The 17515-nt window shown below is 29.9% G+C and overlaps 2 protein-coding genes across 2 annotated transcripts in view; one reads left to right on the top strand and one right to left on the bottom strand.

Moving 5' to 3' along the window:
- The window catches only part of LOC136969188 (mitochondrial carnitine/acylcarnitine carrier protein-like), a 56467-nt gene that overhangs the window by 8201 nt on the left and 30751 nt on the right, over positions 1-17515 (bottom strand). Inside the window, exons 6-8 of the mRNA XM_067263282.1 lie at positions 6536-6608; positions 6351-6460; positions 6150-6274 (exon numbers count right to left, since the gene is read on the bottom strand). Of these exons, the coding sequence (XP_067119383.1) occupies positions 6150-6274; positions 6351-6460; positions 6536-6608 (308 nt within the window). The remainder of the gene's footprint in view (positions 1-6149; positions 6275-6350; positions 6461-6535; positions 6609-17515) is intronic.
- On the top strand, positions 12100-17428 carry LOC136969187 (insulin-like growth factor-binding protein complex acid labile subunit). The gene is made up of 2 exons (XM_067263281.1): positions 12100-12344; positions 15767-17428. Exons 1-2 carry the CDS (start codon positions 12282-12284, stop codon positions 17237-17239), a joined length of 1536 nt encoding a protein of 511 aa, XP_067119382.1. The 5' UTR covers positions 12100-12281; the 3' UTR covers positions 17240-17428.

The raw sequence follows: 17515 nt of genomic DNA, 5'->3' as shown, positions 1-17515 counted from the left end.
ACAGTTCTCTATTTCACAGCTACTATGGGATACTGATCATTCAAGAGTCTTTTGTGGTGTGTTAGATTTAATGATAAGATACTCTACAAATCAGAGTGCTGTAACAAAGACAATTTAGTTCTAATATGCTGTTCTAGTGAAGAACCACAAAAGAAAACTGGTGCTTTGTGTGCCCTGTGAACACGTTTTGAATGCAAAAATGTTTTGATGTATGCAACAATACTTCTTGCATTCAACATTCAGTAAAGAGTTATAAGCCATACATGTAAAAATAACTTCAAATTAAATTACATTATGCAAATAAATTTTAAGCATTAATAAAAAAACATGTTTTGTACTAATAATGTAACTCAAAATGACAACAGCATAATCCTTTGGAGTGACATAAGTCTGAGTCCAGTGGCTCACATTATACATATACATATACAGTGGGTGATTGGTTAATGACAAATTGGATAACGAACACTTCACTGAACAAACATAAAAAGAAGCAACGGAAAATAATGACCCTTGTCTTCGGATAACAATTCAAAGCTTTTTGGAGTGCGGGAGACATCAACATTGACGCTCAACCCAATACTGATCAGATAGTGTTTCCCCAAACTTTGAAACTCTCCATTGTAATTCTAGCTCTTTGTTTACTTTTCTGACAAATAATTTTTTATAGTCTTTGCGAGACTGTCTGGCACCCGTTAAGTTTTGCGTCGGTTTTTATTTTCTAAAGATGATGGTTTAACTGTCCCGTCGGATATTTGTTAACGTTTTAGTTTTAATTTCAAATTTCATCTGGGCCTTGCAATTAAATAATTTTTTGTGTGCTAGTTGATTTCTGTTCTCTGAATTTTTGTAAATGCTTTTCTGAACTTATTATTTAAAAAAGAAACTGATATTATGGAGCATAAACAGAGTGGTGTGTCAAGAATTGTGCTCACTGTAGAAACCAAGCAAGATATAATAGCCAAGGTAGAGAGTGGGCAGAAGATGTCTGACGTTGCTAGGCAGTATGGCTTGAATGGGTCTACAGTTCTTAGCTTCACAATCTTAGCTAAGAAAGATATAATCAAGAAGACTCGAGTTAATAGGCTTGGGGATCTCTACAATGACAATGCTATTAATTACTTCTGAAAAATCCCGAAGAAGAGAGAGAAGCAATCAACATTGAACAGATTCTTTAACCCCCACAAATGGAAAAAAACATGGCTAATAAAAATGCAAGACTGTGTATATATATGTATTTTTATTATTACATATAAATAAAAGTAGTAAGAAAGTATATATTTTTTTTATGTTTTGGTGTCTCCAGAACGAATTAATTAAATTTCCATAAAAACCTATGGTAAATCGATAATCGGTTAATGAACAAAGTCTTGGAACAGATTATCTTTGTTAACCGATCACCACTGTATTTATATTAACAAATCCTTACATAACATTATAATTAGTTCTTAATGATACATGGAAAGTTTTCCTGTTTAAACATAATTTCTTTTGTTATTTTCACACCTCAAAGCTATTTCAAATACTCAATATTACTTATTAATAATTATAAACATAATGTAAATGTATAATTGAATTAAACAGAGAATATTGTTAATGAACAAAGTAAACTAATTATTAAAACATATTAATGAAAACAAGCATCTTTAAATATCTGTTTGGAGGTTTTCATAAATATGTTAATATAAGTCTTATGTAATCTCAAAAACAATGCTTTAATGCAGGGATGGGCAACCTGCGGCCCCCGGGCCGCATGCGGCCCGCGTTAGTATATTGTGCGGCCCGCGTCGCACAAAATATTACAAAACAATATAACGGTCTATAAAATAAAAATTTAAAATACTAACATCTACTCGTCTGTAATCGTACTAAATACCAAGAACCCGCTTCGTATATATATTCGACACAGCTAGAGACGGCCCTTGGGTTGATTCATTTTTGCGTTTTTAAGGGGTGCTACAATTGTTTACAAATGCACGTGTACTTTTGTTGACTATCCATACGCGCTTGACCCTTTTTCAAGACTAAATGAAGCTCGAGGGAGTAATATGCATTCGTAAACAATTCTATTGCCCCTTAAAGACGCAAAAATAAACCAATCCGAGGGCCAACTCTAATTGCAAGGTATCTGGTAATTTAACCCGACTTCACACGATACTTCATATTGAGCTGTAAAGTTTTACCAACGCTTTGTATCGTTGCATTTAATTTTTTGGTATTTTCTACATTTTTACTATTAATCTACTGTGGTTTGTCCGAATTATAGAAAAAGGTATGTTAAATATTTGAAATTTTACGAAAATAGAATTTTTAATGTGGAATTTCGAATTTTAAATATCCAAGTTAGAATTTCTGTTTAATAATAAATGTTACTATTAATTTCCAAAATTGAAATTAAAAATGTTTGAACTAGAGAATTATTAATATTTTAAGAACAATTTAGACTTAGAACTGGACAGTAATAAAATACAAAACCCACATATGAAAACGTTTCAACTTTGCATTATTTTCAATGCTAAAACTGTCCTTGAGGTTCGCACGTGGTTTTGTACAATAAAAGCTCGATATAACAAACGGTTGCTGATGTCGGTCTGGCCAAAAGTAAAAGAAAATTATTAAAAAAAAAAAAAAAACTCATTCCTTGTAACGGACTCCTGCTACTTCGGATTATTTTTTAGTCCTCGCAGACCATGGTTCTTACGGACTTTTTAGTCGCCGTTTCATTTAGTCAAGTCATTGTTTTACAGTCACTTCTCGAGTTACGATCACCTCGTCCGAAGTTGCGGAACCGAATCCCGTCGTAAGTCGAGAAGTGACTAGTTATTTCCCCATAGTCGTAGTTTTATTCATTTTATTTGACAAAAGTAAACGCAAAATTAATATAAAGTTTATTTTAATTATTTTTTCGGTGTAGATTTTCACCTTACATGCAGTTTTGGTTTCGTTTTCTGATCGACTTGTTTTTGGACTGCAACTTGAAAAATTTGCAAATCTATAAATTCCCACTGTCGTCCGTCTGTCTTTCCTTAAACTAGGGGCAGGAGGCCCCAATTAACTATTTACGAACTTCCGGTTCAAAACCGAAGTCACGTTATTTCAATTCAAAAATTTCCCCCGAAAGGAGTTAGATAAATGACTGGCACTACTAATTTGAGGCGGAGAACATATACCTTAAAAATTAGATTAATTAAAAATGTGATTAAAAATTGCAGCCCAGCATTGTTCAGTTTTGGTTTCATTTCGCCATGAGTGATGCGTCGTGGATTTCAATTGTTTGTAAAGCGAAGATATGGATCATAAAAGAAGACGATAAGCTTTAGATTTAATACAAAAAATAGATATATTTCGTTAGATTTAAGATGGAAAATATCAAGATGAAGTTGGTAAAGAAATGTCTGGGAATAAATAGACAACTTCAGACATTTCGATAGAGAGAGAAAAATAACAGACTTTTCTTAAATATGACAGTTCTACTAAAACTAAAAAGTCTTTTACTTTGTCTGATATAATTTAGGCTGCGTAATAGGGTAACATTTTAAATTAAGAAAAGTACAGCAGTAGTAGCCGTTTTTACTCTTCGTTTTTTGCTTTAATCTAACAATATTTTTTTTTATGTAGACAATTTTGATACAGGTGGTAATTAGTCTAAAGTTGAAAATCAATTTAATCAAGATCCCGTTCTAACGTGATTCTACTATATAATAATATACTGTTCGATATAACGGACGAGTCCGTAGTAATGAGTTATCGCGATAAAATGGACTTTCATTGTGATGAACCAATATCTTCAATTCCATAGTAGTTTGTTACATCGAGCTTTTACTATATTTATTAGTGCAGTATTTTATTCATTTTATTTATCCTCAATTTATAGATGTCAACAGGAAAGAAAAGAAAAATTGAAGATGAAAATCGAATTTATAATGAGTCGTGGAAATATGATTACTTTTTCATTCATTATGAAAAAAATCTTGTTTGTTTAATTTGTTCGGAAAGTATTGCAGTTTTTAAGGAATATAACGTTAAAAGGCATTACACCACTAAACATTCCAATAAATACGACCAGTTTACTGGAGACTTAAGAAAACAGAAAGTGGAAAAACTGATGAAAGCCGTAACCTCCCAGCAAGCATTCTTAATGAAAACAAATAATGAATCTGAATCCGTTACAAAAGCCAGTTATGAAATTTGTAATCTATTGGCAAAAACTCTTCATTGTTATTCTGATGGAATGTTTATAAAGCAATGTATTGAAAAAGCAGTTGAAATTATATGTCCTGATCAGAAGAAGATTTTTTCTAATATTAGTTTATCTCGACGAACAGTTGCGAGAAGAATCGATGAAATGGCAGATAATGTTGACGAATCATTAAAAAAACGAGTAAAAGCCTTTGAATATTTTTCCATTTGTTTGGATGAATCCACCGACATAACAGATACGGTTCAACTTGCAATTTTCATTCGAGGCGTTGATTCAGAATTAAACATTACTGAAGAATTTTTAGATTTAGTTGGGCTAAAAGGAAATACTACAGGAGAAATTATGTACGGGGCTTTAGAAAAAACCTTAGATAAAAATGAACTCTCACTATTAAAACTGAGTGGAATTACAACTGATGGCGCCCAGTCTTTCAGAGGAGAGCGACGCGGTTTAATTGGTATTCTCTCGAATAAATTAGCACAAAACGAAAATCCAAATGATTTATTTATTTGCCATTGTGTTTTGCACGTGGAGAATTTATGCGCTAAGAAAATTAATATGGAACATGTTATGGATATAGTAGTATCCACAGTGAACTTTCTGAGAGGTCGTGCATTGAACCATCGTCAATTTAAAGAATTTTTGTCTGATATTGATGCTGAAAATAATGACGTTGTTTATTTTACTGACGTCAGATGGTTAAGCAAATCTTCAGTTTTACAAAGATTTTACAATCTCTTACCAGAAATAAAATTATTTATGGAAATGAAAGGAAAACCTGTTAAAGAACTTTCAGACTGCGAATGGCTGACAGAACTTGCGTTTTTTGTCGATATTACAATGCATTTGTCAGAATTAAATATAAAAATGCAAGGAAAAAATCTTATCATATCTGAATTTATAACCTTTATAAAAGCATTTATATCCAAGCTCAAATTATGGAGCACGCAATTGCGTAACAAAAATTGTCACTTTTTCCCCACTTTATTAGAACGCACCGAACCTAAAAATTATTTTAAATATGCAGAGAAAGTCGAAGAACTAGAACAAGAATTTAAAAATAGATTCGAAAAATTTCTTAGCCGAGAAAACGAAATACGAATAATTACGGCACCTTTTTCAGTAAACATAGAAAACGTACCAAATGAACTTCAATTGGAGTTAATAGACTTGCAAAGTAATTTAGATTTGAAAGATACTTTTAAAGAAAAAAATTTGGTAGATTTTTATAAAACTTTTATCAAAGAAAATCAATTTCCTAACTTAAGAAAGTATGCGGCAAAAATTCTGTCCTTATTTTGTACAACTTACGTATGCGAACAGTTTTTTTCTGCAATGAATTTAGTGAAAAGTAAAACAAGAAATCGGCTAACAGACTCTCATCTAAAAAATAATTTAAAATTAGCAATGACAAATATTCAGCCAAATATATCTGATATATTACATTCGCATCAATTCCAGCAGTCACATTAAGTACAGTATACCTATGTTAATTTATGAATAAATATTTGTGATTTACCCGTATTTTTTATTTTTTTCTTATGTGCGGCCCGCGTTAATTCAGAAGTTTCAAAATGTGGCCCTTACATAGAAAAAGGTTGCCCATCTCAAACATGCTTTAATGGACAAAAATACATACAAAAGCCATAAGATGTTGCTGTAAATCTTTCAAATTCATTTTAGAGAGGCTAACAAAAGTATTCTGGATCAAACACAGTTGTCATGAAAACATAAATGCATTAAGATGTCCTCTTTCTTAAAGCAATGCAAAAATGAGTAAGACAAATTCATAAGTAGAATAATCAAAATTATATTCTTTTGTAAAAACAGAACAAAATATTTCTGTTTTTATACTATGTTAATTGAATTTTTATTTAAAAAATTACACTTCTTTAAATGATTTGTTTGATTACCAATATTATAACTGTATAAAATAAATTATTATACTCACAGCATTAGCAGGGAAAGCTCTTAACATAACCGGTGTGGCTCCTTTGTACAATGCTCTGAAACCTTCTTCTTTCATGGCGTGACGGAACACATCTCTTATTCCATTAGGATAAGTTCCTTCCGGTGCTAAATTATGAAATTAATTTAATTTAATTTAATTATATTTAAACAGTAATAAAGTCGTTGGGTTAAATTTTCTTACCTGTCTGAAGACGAGATTTCAAAACATCCGGAGGAATTGCCACCATCCAATTAAATATGCCAGCCATTCCACCAGCAAACAGAGTTCGCAATGGACTTAAATCATTACGACTGGAAGATTAAAGCCATTTTAAATAAATACACGAGATGACATTATTCAAAATTTTTGTATCTTTTATACGATACCTTTTGCCTTCGGGTGTTAATAATCTCTGTAACCACTCGTATGTCATAAAATACATGCCACTAGCAGGAACATCTAAATTTAAAGAACACATTCAGTCAGAAGTAATGATTTGTCATTCTAAATTTATTCTTTCAAATATTTATACACAGTAAAATAAATTTTTTAAATTTGAATTTATTAAATATCTCAAATTTAATAGAAGAGATTTTGGAAATTTTATTCTCGTGCTTCTAACTCAATTAACAAAACTCTACTCATAAGAAACAACAGCTGCTCCTCATGAGTAAATTTTATCTAACTTTTCAATAAATTAATATTCAAAGAATCAAAATATAGATACATTTATAAGTAATTTAGAAGATTTTGGAAGAAAAGAATTGACATGAAGTGGGACTCAAATTGCAACTCCCACATAGCATGCAAGTTACACTACCCAGACCTTTGATCTTCACATCCAGAACCTATTAATTTAAATATAATCATACTCAGTTACTTATGGCACCAGCTGGATATGACTCAGTGCACACAGCTTATAATTCCCACTAAATAGAGATGATAGCCGGTTGAGTGGTAGTTGTAAGCTGGGGTGGGTGCCAAGTCATCTCTAGTTGGCACCACGAGTATGGTTATATACAAGTACAAATTAATAAGTTTTGATAAATGAAGATCCGGGTAGTGTAACTGACAACATGACCACACAGTAAGTGGGAATTGTGGATTCAAGTCCTGCTTTGGGCCAATTCTTTTCTTCTAGAACCTTCATAATTAAATTAATATTTGAATAATTAATTTTTATATTTTCTTGCTGGTTGGCTAGTGATGTGAATGCTCTTATTTTATAAACAGTACAGTGGTGTAGTGTGTCAGCTGCCCAGGGCGAAGGAAAATTTCGCCACCCCCCTTATTTAGGTATTATTATTATTATTATTATTTATTGTGAAATTTTGCTGCTCCCTCAAAGTGCTGCCCCTGTTGCCCCCACTACGCTAGGCCACTGAAGCAGTAACTTCTGATAAAGGACAAAGAGTGAAGTTTTCTTTGAAACTTTGTAAAAATGTTTGGGATTTGATGCACTGGAAACAAGTTAGGTTCACCAACAAGTCACATATTTACATGGTATATGGAGTGGCCGAAAACGTTCAAATGTTGAATTTAGGTGTTTTGCTGGAAATTTGGCATTTAGGTGAGAGTCTGTGGAGATAACAATGGTAGTAAAATTTGGAGAAAACCCAATGAAAAGTTTCTATTGGAATGCATTCTTTCAAAAACAACATTTTCAAATGGAGTTATGGTTTGGATTGCTATGACTGCAGCAGGACCTGGACATTTGGAAATTGTCAACACTAGTGTGAATGCAAAGGTTTACTTGCAAATTTTAGACAATTTTGTGCTAAAAACAATAGAGGAACACTTTGGTAACTCTGACTTTTTCTAGCAAGATGACAATGCATCTTCCCACCATACTAAAACAGTATGCCAATGGTTCCTAAACAAAAACATTTCACATTTAGATTGGACACCAAACAGCCCAGATTATAAAAGGATCCAATAGAGAATCTGTGGAATGAGTTTGAAGAAAATGGTTCAAAAAAAGAAACCAGCTTCATTGTCCAAATTGAAGAGTGCTATTCAAACCAGCTGGGTGGAAATACCTGCAGACTTAGGTGAAAAGTTAGATGCTTTAATCTGGTATGGAACCACCTTTGGAATTTATTACTGCTTTAATTTACTTTATTTTATACTTATGTCTCTGTAATTACTATCTTCCATATTTTTGTCTAATGTTGCTAAAGTGTTGAGCATGCTGTTTCTTAAATTTTTTACATAATTGCTTTCATCTGTTTTCTGTTGTTACATGTACAAGATTGCAAATAAATTTTGTTAAAAAGAATTAATTATTTAATGTCTGTTTTTTGAAACTTTAAGCTCTATTGAATGGCATACTGCAAAGTGAACAATATTCCATACTTTTGACCAGGGATTGTATAAAGGGCACTGTATAAATTTAAAATGGCTAATGCAAACAGGGCAAGTTTGTTTACAATTTATACTAATATTAAATGATGTCTTACATGTTAATGTGGAAATAGATTCACATTATTTGAAAAAAAAGTTAAATACAGTAGAGAGTCGTTAATCCGAACCCCGGTAATCCGAATCGCTGGTTATCCGAATGATTTTCAGTCTGACTGTGTCGTGCTGAATCGAACGTTTTTGATACTAGATTTACTTCTAAAGTATAATTTTCATGTTTTTATATTCTTCAATGTATTTATTTTGTTTGTACAAAATAAAGAAATAATTTTTAACGATACAATAGCCTTGATTATTATAAAAATTTTCGTTAGGCTTAAAATCAACGAAAATTCAACACGAAGCGACACGCAACGGAGAAAAATTTGAACATCGGACAGGTTAATATATTTTTTTGTACGTAATTGGTTATCTGAACAAATCACTAATCCGAACAACCCCTGTCCCCAACTGATTCGGATTAACGACTCTCTACTGTATATAATGAAGGTAAATTATCAGATTTCAAGATAAGAATTTAGTTAATATTTTTTTATTGGATTGTATTTGCAACTTCCAGCATTTAATTCCCATCTCAGAGAATCACTTTTATTGTTTATAAAAAACATTTAACAATAGTAATTGTAAATGATTACAAATGTGTTTTTTTCTCATCAACTTTACAAGAAAATGACATTAAGTGAGGACTTACCATATATTCTTGTATTTCCAAAAAGTTGTATATCTTTTGTTTGTATTTAATTAAAAAATATAAAACTGAAGTCTACTTGGATCTTTTTTGTATATTATTTTTCAGTAAGAAAATTAAAATTACATATTGATATTTTAGGTATTTAAATATTTTAAAGAAATATGTACACCATAAACAGTGAAAGTTAAATTTTATTAAAATTTGACAAGACAATAATTAAAATTGTTACATAACAAAATTATAAATCCACACTGCTTTTTCAATTAGCAAATATGGATTTCTAACTTTATAATATGATGCCGAGAATTTTACAATTTAAAAATAACAAAATTATTTTATTTAAAATTATTTCAATTCCACATTTAGAAGAAAGTCCCTAATTTTAAATAATATATCTATATATATAATCAAGATGGGATGATGATGATGATGATGATGATATGATGATGATGATGATGATGATGATGATACAGTAGAGCATCAATTATCCGACTTAATTGGAGACTGAGGTTGGTCGAATAACTGAAAAGTCGGATAACCGAAAAGTATGAAAAAATACATTATTAGTATAGTGTATTAGGCCTGGTTTAAATACTAGCCTCCCTTTCATGGTCGAGCCAGTGCTGCCAGCTAAAACATGCAAAAATTTAACAAAAATAATATTAAAGTAGCCAAGACATAACCAAATATTGTAGCGCCACATCACTAGTGGACATTTGAATTTGCCGACTAGAATGCGGTTGACGGGAGACGGAAGGATTCATGATCGCCATACAGGATCAGGTCATAAATACTAAAAACTACAGAAAACACATACTCAAAGATGCAACACTCACAAATGACACATGCAGAAAATGTCACATCATGCCAGAAACTATACAACACATCACATCTGGTTGCAAGCTCTTGGCACAGACAGATTATTTACATAGACATAATCAAGTAGCAAATATAATACATCAAGAGCTTGCAAAGAAACACAAATTATTAGACATCCACAAACCATACTACAAATATATTCCACAGACAGTATTGAAAAACAACATGCACAAAATGTACCATGACAGAGCAATAATCACAGATAAAATAATTTACCACAACAGACCAGACATCACATTCATTGACAAACACAATAAAATCACATACATTATAGACATATCCATTCCAAACACTCATAATGTACAAAACACATTCACCAAAAAAATTAGCAAGTACAGTACACAGAACTTGCCCAGGAAATAAGACATCTGTGGATGGATAGGATGCTTATTGTACCTGTCATTCTCTCTTCTACAGGTGTGATACCACACACACACTACACAAAAGCCTTGGAACATTAGAATTGAATAGAAATACATACATCACACTACAGAAGGCCACAATATTGAATACATGCCATATTGTTAGGAAATTCCTGAATACAGACACAGAGACTGAAACATTTATTTAATTTTAGTTTTGTTTTGGTTGCTATGCCTTGACTTTGGTTTGGCATAGTACACAGCCACTGATGTCAACCGAGTATAACCCACTAAACCCAACATAATAATAATAATAATCACAGAGCCCAAACAGTTAGGAGTTGAAAGTTGAAATTTGGTACACAGTTAGTTACATCACGAGAACATACACTAAGAAGGGATTCCTTTCTTAGTGTAACAATGGAAGTGTTAAGAGAAAGCAATGTGCAAGATTTACAGGCGCAGATGCAGTTTTTTGCATTTTGCGGGAAATCAAACATATTTTTAGACCCATCTAAAAATTCTCTAATTAGTCTGGAAACAGGAGGACCTAATTCTTGCATTCTGTAAAAACAGGTAAAATTGGCTATAATGTAATAATCTTAATGTTCGCTATCATTACTTTTTGCCCAAGCAACGCCGGTCTTATCTGCTAGATTGAGAATACATTAGAATAAAATAATTTCAAATGCAGGGCCACCAAGAAGAGGAATTGGTGATTTTTCCCAGGCCAAGAGTAAATTTAAGGGCACATAATGGTTGTTGTTCCTTTAAATCAATGTTATTTTTACTAATAAAAAATAAAACCTTTAGAACTACTTTTTATTAATAAAGAAACATTCTACATATTTCATTTGTTCAAATAAATGGCAAAAGGGCTCTACTCCCAGTTCCTATAATAAGCTCTTGAAATTCTTATTAATACGAGATGGAACACGTAACATAAAATTTAATTCTGAAAAATATTACTCTATTTTTGAGACAAAGTGCATTAAAAAAAATTACCATATTTGTTAAAATCTTAAGATTAACATGTTTAACGTATTATTTCTTTTAATTGCTTTTCACTAAAGTTAAAAAAAATAAATAAATATATTTAGCTAAATACACAAAGTTTATACAAGTGATTAGACTACAAATATTACAGAATATTTTCACTCATATTTATATAAAACTGTTTAAAACAAACTCCAGAACATATTCATAATGCTTTCTATAGCTTTTAATGCACTCTTATCAAATAAAAAAATGTTTATTGCAATTTTAAGCAATTAGTATTATCCATAAAAGCGATCAAATTATTAAACTATACAATAAACACAATTGTCGAGATAAACAATAATTTTAATTTAGAAGAATTTTTAAATTCGAATTATTTCTAAATAATTTTCGATTAATTAAATTTATAAAATAAGACTTAGATATTTAACAAAACTGAATGTTTCTTTAATAAATAAATTTAAACTATGTAAGGCTTCATTTCTTTAATACTATAATTGCTTAGTTTTTATTTAATAAAATTATCAAGAGGGTGTTTTCAAGTAATATACCAATGACAGGGGAAAAGGAAAAGGTGTAACTGCTAATTGGACTTTAGTATCACTAATCACCAGTAACGAATGTAGGACATATGCCCCTTCCTGCTAGACTTGATTAGAAAGAACTGTCATTATACACATTCTGCTCAACAAATTCGAAACTATGTAAACAATAATTAAAGTGTCAAAACAATTAAATCTACGTTAATAAAATAATTGGTTTAAAACTGCTCAGGAAAATATGGTTAACGTTCGGTATTTATTTTTAGTTTTGCTCTTGAAAGGAATTATACTTTTGACATCAGTAAGTGTGTTCTTTTACTAATACTAATAATTTTATTAATAATTAATTAATTAATAAATTTATCGTTTTTATAGAAAATTATTGTATCTTTAAAACAATAAAAATTGAGTAAATATTATTTAGTATTTAATTAATCACATAGCCATATATTATAGCCTTATAATTTGGCAGTTTAACTAGAAATTGGGTTTTGATTTGATGTTTATATACATCAAATAAATATATTGTTAATATTTAAATTTTTAGGACAAATTTTTAAATTTAATTCATTTTTCTCCACAAATAAATAAAGAATTAGTTGATCAAATATTCTACTATACTAATCAAATAATCAAGTAAGGTTTATTATCATGCTACATTTTGGCTAATTAAATATACAAATGCTGTGTAATTTGTACCAAAGGTAGGTAAGTAAGTCGCTATCTTGTATTAAATTTAATAATTAGAATTAAATAATTTAGAATATTCTGAAAGAAAACACTATCTGGAATTATTGAGGTACATTTTATACATCATCATCAAGTGATCTATGTAGTTATATCTTCTAAATTAATTTATTTTAAAAATGAAAATCAGACGGAGATCTGGGTAATAAATTTGTATATTTAATTGGCTAAAATGTAGCCCGATAATAAAGTTAGCTTGATTATTTGATTAGTAACGTGAATCTGATTTCTTAAATTATTAAAAAATACACACATTTCAAATACCTTTGCTTAAATCATTTCAATCATCATCAGATATGAATTTCTACAATGCTTTAGGTGATTACAAGTGAAAGTACTTGAAATATATACGAGTTACAGTTAAAGCTAGGATTAAGCAGATAATGCTATCTCTATCTAAATTTTTTGGTTAAAGTAACAATTTAATATTAATTTTGAACTTTATCCATATAAAATGTACTTTGGGGCTATCCATAAATGACATCCATACTGGAAGGTAGAGGAGGTTATGACAAGTAGGACAAGGGAAAGGGGAGGGGTTGAGTTTTGTTGGACGTTTGAAGAGGGGGGTTATGGAAACTTGAACAAACTGGAACAATGGAGGGGAGGGGGAGTAAAAATTTCAAGAAAAATGCAGACATAATTTATGGACAGCCCCTTTATCCAAGTCACAAGCACAAAAAGCTGACACTATCCAAAAAATGGATGGATGAAGCAAGGACAAAAAGTTTAAAATTTGGACTTTATCAGAATAATGTCGAGTTTTCTACAGTTTGTTTTTTTTTAACAGAGCTGAATATAATTGTTGTCTTTTAATGGGCAAAAAACATCTTACTTTTTAGCCACTACAAGGTTACTGAAAATATGGTAATGTTATCAGATGTAGCAATTTATTGCAAAAGCTGTTTGGCACATGGCAACATTTTTTAAAATCTGGTTTTAAAAACTTTTAATTTTTAAGTCTATGATAAACTTAAACAAGCTTATAGACTCTAGGATACATTATGTTAATAAATACAATTGAAGATAAACAGAAAAATAGGTATCTTAAAAGTCCTTTTGGAACACATACAGGATCATATAAATAATATTTATTCAACATACAACCTTTATTTGAGGCTATCATAAAGACAAAAATTAAAATAATTTAAAAAACTATAAAAGCTTAACTGAAGGATCTTTTATTTTTTCCCAATTATATTTATTACTATGATCACCCACTCATATATGCCATTTAAGATTAATGTATATCAGTGTTCTGTAGATCAAAATACCATATTTGTTTTTTATTATTTTAAAACAAAATTTATAAAAACAACACCTCAATACTGGTTAATATTAATTTAATCAGTATTGGGGTGTTATTTTTTTGGTTTTAAAAGTGGACGAAAACATTTGCTTCTCAAAGTGAATAGTTCTTTTCTATTATTATTATTATTTTATTGCTGGTTCTTTGGTTTGTGAAGTAGTAGATCTTAGATTAAAACAAAATTTCTTCTTTATCCATCCAACCTGAACTGGAAAGATCACAGATAACCTGGCTAAAGTAAAACCCTAAATCTTCTCCTTACTTTATCTAAAATGGGGTGGATAAAGCCAAATTTTTTGTAGTTTTTGCTCCATCTATCTGTATTTGGATAATAGCGAGGTTGAGGCCGAAGTTTTAAATGCAAAAACGTGTATGTTGGACATTCAGCGCTGCTTTCCTGTAAGCCTAGAAGTTTGACAATGGTATTTGAAAAGTCAGTGGAATCACGCTCAACATTCCAAATGCCATTGTCAAACTTCCAGGCTTACAGGAATGGGGCGCTGAACGTCCAATGTTCACGTTTTCGCGTTTAAAACGTCGGTCTCAACCTCACTAATGTCAGCTTTATCTACTTGTGACTTGAATAAAGCTTATTTTATATGGATAAAATTTGAATTAATAGACTGTTACTTGTTTTAACGAAGACTTGGCTAAAGGTAACTTTAGCTACAACATATGAGACCTATATTTTTTTAAATTTTGTTTATTTTTAATTTACATTGCATAATAAAACTGTATATATTTTTGTGTTAAGAATTACATTGTTTTATAAAAAATTCTAATTTTATACTCTTTTTTTACATTCTAAATAATGGCATTTAAATTAATAATAAAGTTAACATTTTTTTAAATTAGATTAAAAGCCATATAATTATAACATTTTAACAGACATTATATAATATTATTTTAAATACTGTAAATTTAAAACAACATTAATTTATATTTTTTTACAAGCAGTAGTTTGTAATTGTTACTTTTATTTTGAATTTAAAACTACGTTTAAATTTCAAAATTAAATTTTTATAAACTGATTTTTTTTAATGTTAAATGGATTTCAAAATTTATTCGAGAGAATTATATTATTCAAATTTATTAAAATCCTATCAATCTATGTTTGAAAAAATAAGTTAAAACCTTAAATTCATATGTTCCAAGAAAAAATAACCCTACGACTTAACCTTTAATTCTGGTAACAGCGTTTAATACAATATTGAACTAATGCTTTCAACCTTACCCAATGTCTGCTTCCGGTAACGCTATGTTACCAGAATTAATGGTTAAGCCATGGTGTTCGTTGGTATCAGTAATTAAACTAGAAGATATTGTTATTTCGTAAAGCTATGCTGGCTAGGATATACAAGAAAAACTACAACTATATAAGGAAAGCAAAGTTTAAGTAAGGGAGAAACATTTTCAGACCTATGCCTCATGAAACAAATGAACTATTTATTTCAATATAATAGAATAATGTATTGCTTTTAGCCCTTAATTTCAATGCTATACAATAAAACCTGTGTAAACTGGACTCATACAGTACTGAATACTTTTTCCATTTAGGCATGTTTTTTTTTTATTAAGGTTCTGTTTTGGAAAAGTTTTACTGTACAATGCAATGAATTACATATTTATAAAATTTATATTATTAATAAAAAATTTTATTCTTTAAGGCAAATCCTTATCCTGTGAAATGGAAAAAAGAATGCCCTCATGAATGCCAATGTCCAATTACCAGTTTGTCAAAGTCTACTTTGATGTCAAGATGGTTTACTAATCAAGAAGTGAAACTTTCACTCTGTACTGTTCAGAAAGAAACAAAGTTACTACAAATGTTTCAAAATGTTCCTACAGATACTGAAATTTTGACAGTTTTGCAAAATACCGATGTCTCGTATAATACTTTATTACCCGAAATGATATCACATCTTCAAAGTCTACAAGGGATAGATCTACAAGGAGAAGGAAACAAAAAAAAATTGAAACTGTCATCACAGGTTTTTCATGTATTACCGCATTTGAAATTCTTATCTTTACAGCAAATTAATTTGGGAAATGTAGAAAAATTATTTTCAAATTTACAAGTCTTAGAAATTATTCAGATAATTAACTGCAATATAGGCATTGTTAAATGGGAAATGTTAGAAGGATTAAAATCTTTAAAAGAACTCCATTTCATACACAGTGGAATTAAAGAACTTGGTGACTTTTCTTTTTATGGAGCGCCAGAATTAAGAAGACTGTTTTTATCACATAATGATTTATTTTCAGTTCAGTCAAACGCATTCATTGGTTTACGCAAATTAGAAGTTTTGGACCTGAGTAATAATCAATTGGATCATCTCTCGAGTCTTACTTTTCCATCTCTTCCAAAACTTCAATGGTTAGAGTTAAAACATAATCCTATAAAAGTTATTTTTCCACACTGTTTTCAATTGTTAAACAGCACTCAAAGATTGACATTAGGACATAGTCAACAACCGACACACTTAATGAAATTTAGCTTCAGAGGGTTACAATCTTTGATATTTTTACACATTCCAAATGTCGATAATGATATTTTACTTGAACATATGTTTTATGGTCTAAACTCATTACTGCATTTGAATCTGAATGGTAGAATTATGGTATTAGGAGATAAAGCTTTCATGGGAGCACATAAAGCATTGAAAAAATTAGTATTACATAACTGTAAACTAAGAAAGATATCGAATAACAGCTTTCAAGGGCTTTATCATCTTCTGTCATTAGATCTTTCTTATAATCAACTTAGATATATCTCAGAATACTCTCTTCAACCTCTTAAATCACTAAAAGAATTAATTCTAAGTCAAAATAAATTAACTATATTATCCGAGGAAATATTTCAAATTGTATCACTTCAAGCTTTGAGATTAGATGCAAATCCATGGAATTGCACATGCAGTATGTTAGTATGGAAAGGAAATTTAACAGCAAAAGTATCTTATACCATATCTAAAGCTTGTAATTCTGCAAAAAATTCCAGCTGTTCTGATTTTGAAACAATTTATAAAGATGATAAAAGAATTATACCAAGATGTGAATATCCAAATAAATTTCAGGGAAGAAATGTATTTGAAGCCATAAAAATATTAAAATGTAATGAAACAATTCATTCTTCATAAAAAAAAGTATTTATTTAACATAACAGAAATATCAGTTATACTTTAAAATTAAAGAAAATAAATAAAAATTTTATAGGCTTATATAACATTAGGATAATTAAAAAAATCATAAATTTTTGATAATCAAATGCTAAAGTTGTGAGCAATACTTTCCAATTTCCATTAAGAAACGATGCAACATATATTTTTTTAATTACTAGAAAGACTTCATAAAAAAATAAGTTAAAAATATTAGCGAGGTTGAGGCCGAAGTTTTAAACGCGAAAACGTGTACGT

This window comes from Centruroides vittatus, unplaced genomic scaffold, assembly GCF_030686945.1.
Source record: "Centruroides vittatus isolate TY-2023 unplaced genomic scaffold, ASM3068694v2 contig_1758, whole genome shotgun sequence".
Classification (NCBI taxonomy): Eukaryota; Metazoa; Arthropoda; class Arachnida; order Scorpiones; family Buthidae; genus Centruroides; species Centruroides vittatus.
The sequence above is the reverse complement of the archived record's forward strand: the minus strand, read 5'-3'. Positions and strand labels throughout refer to the sequence as shown.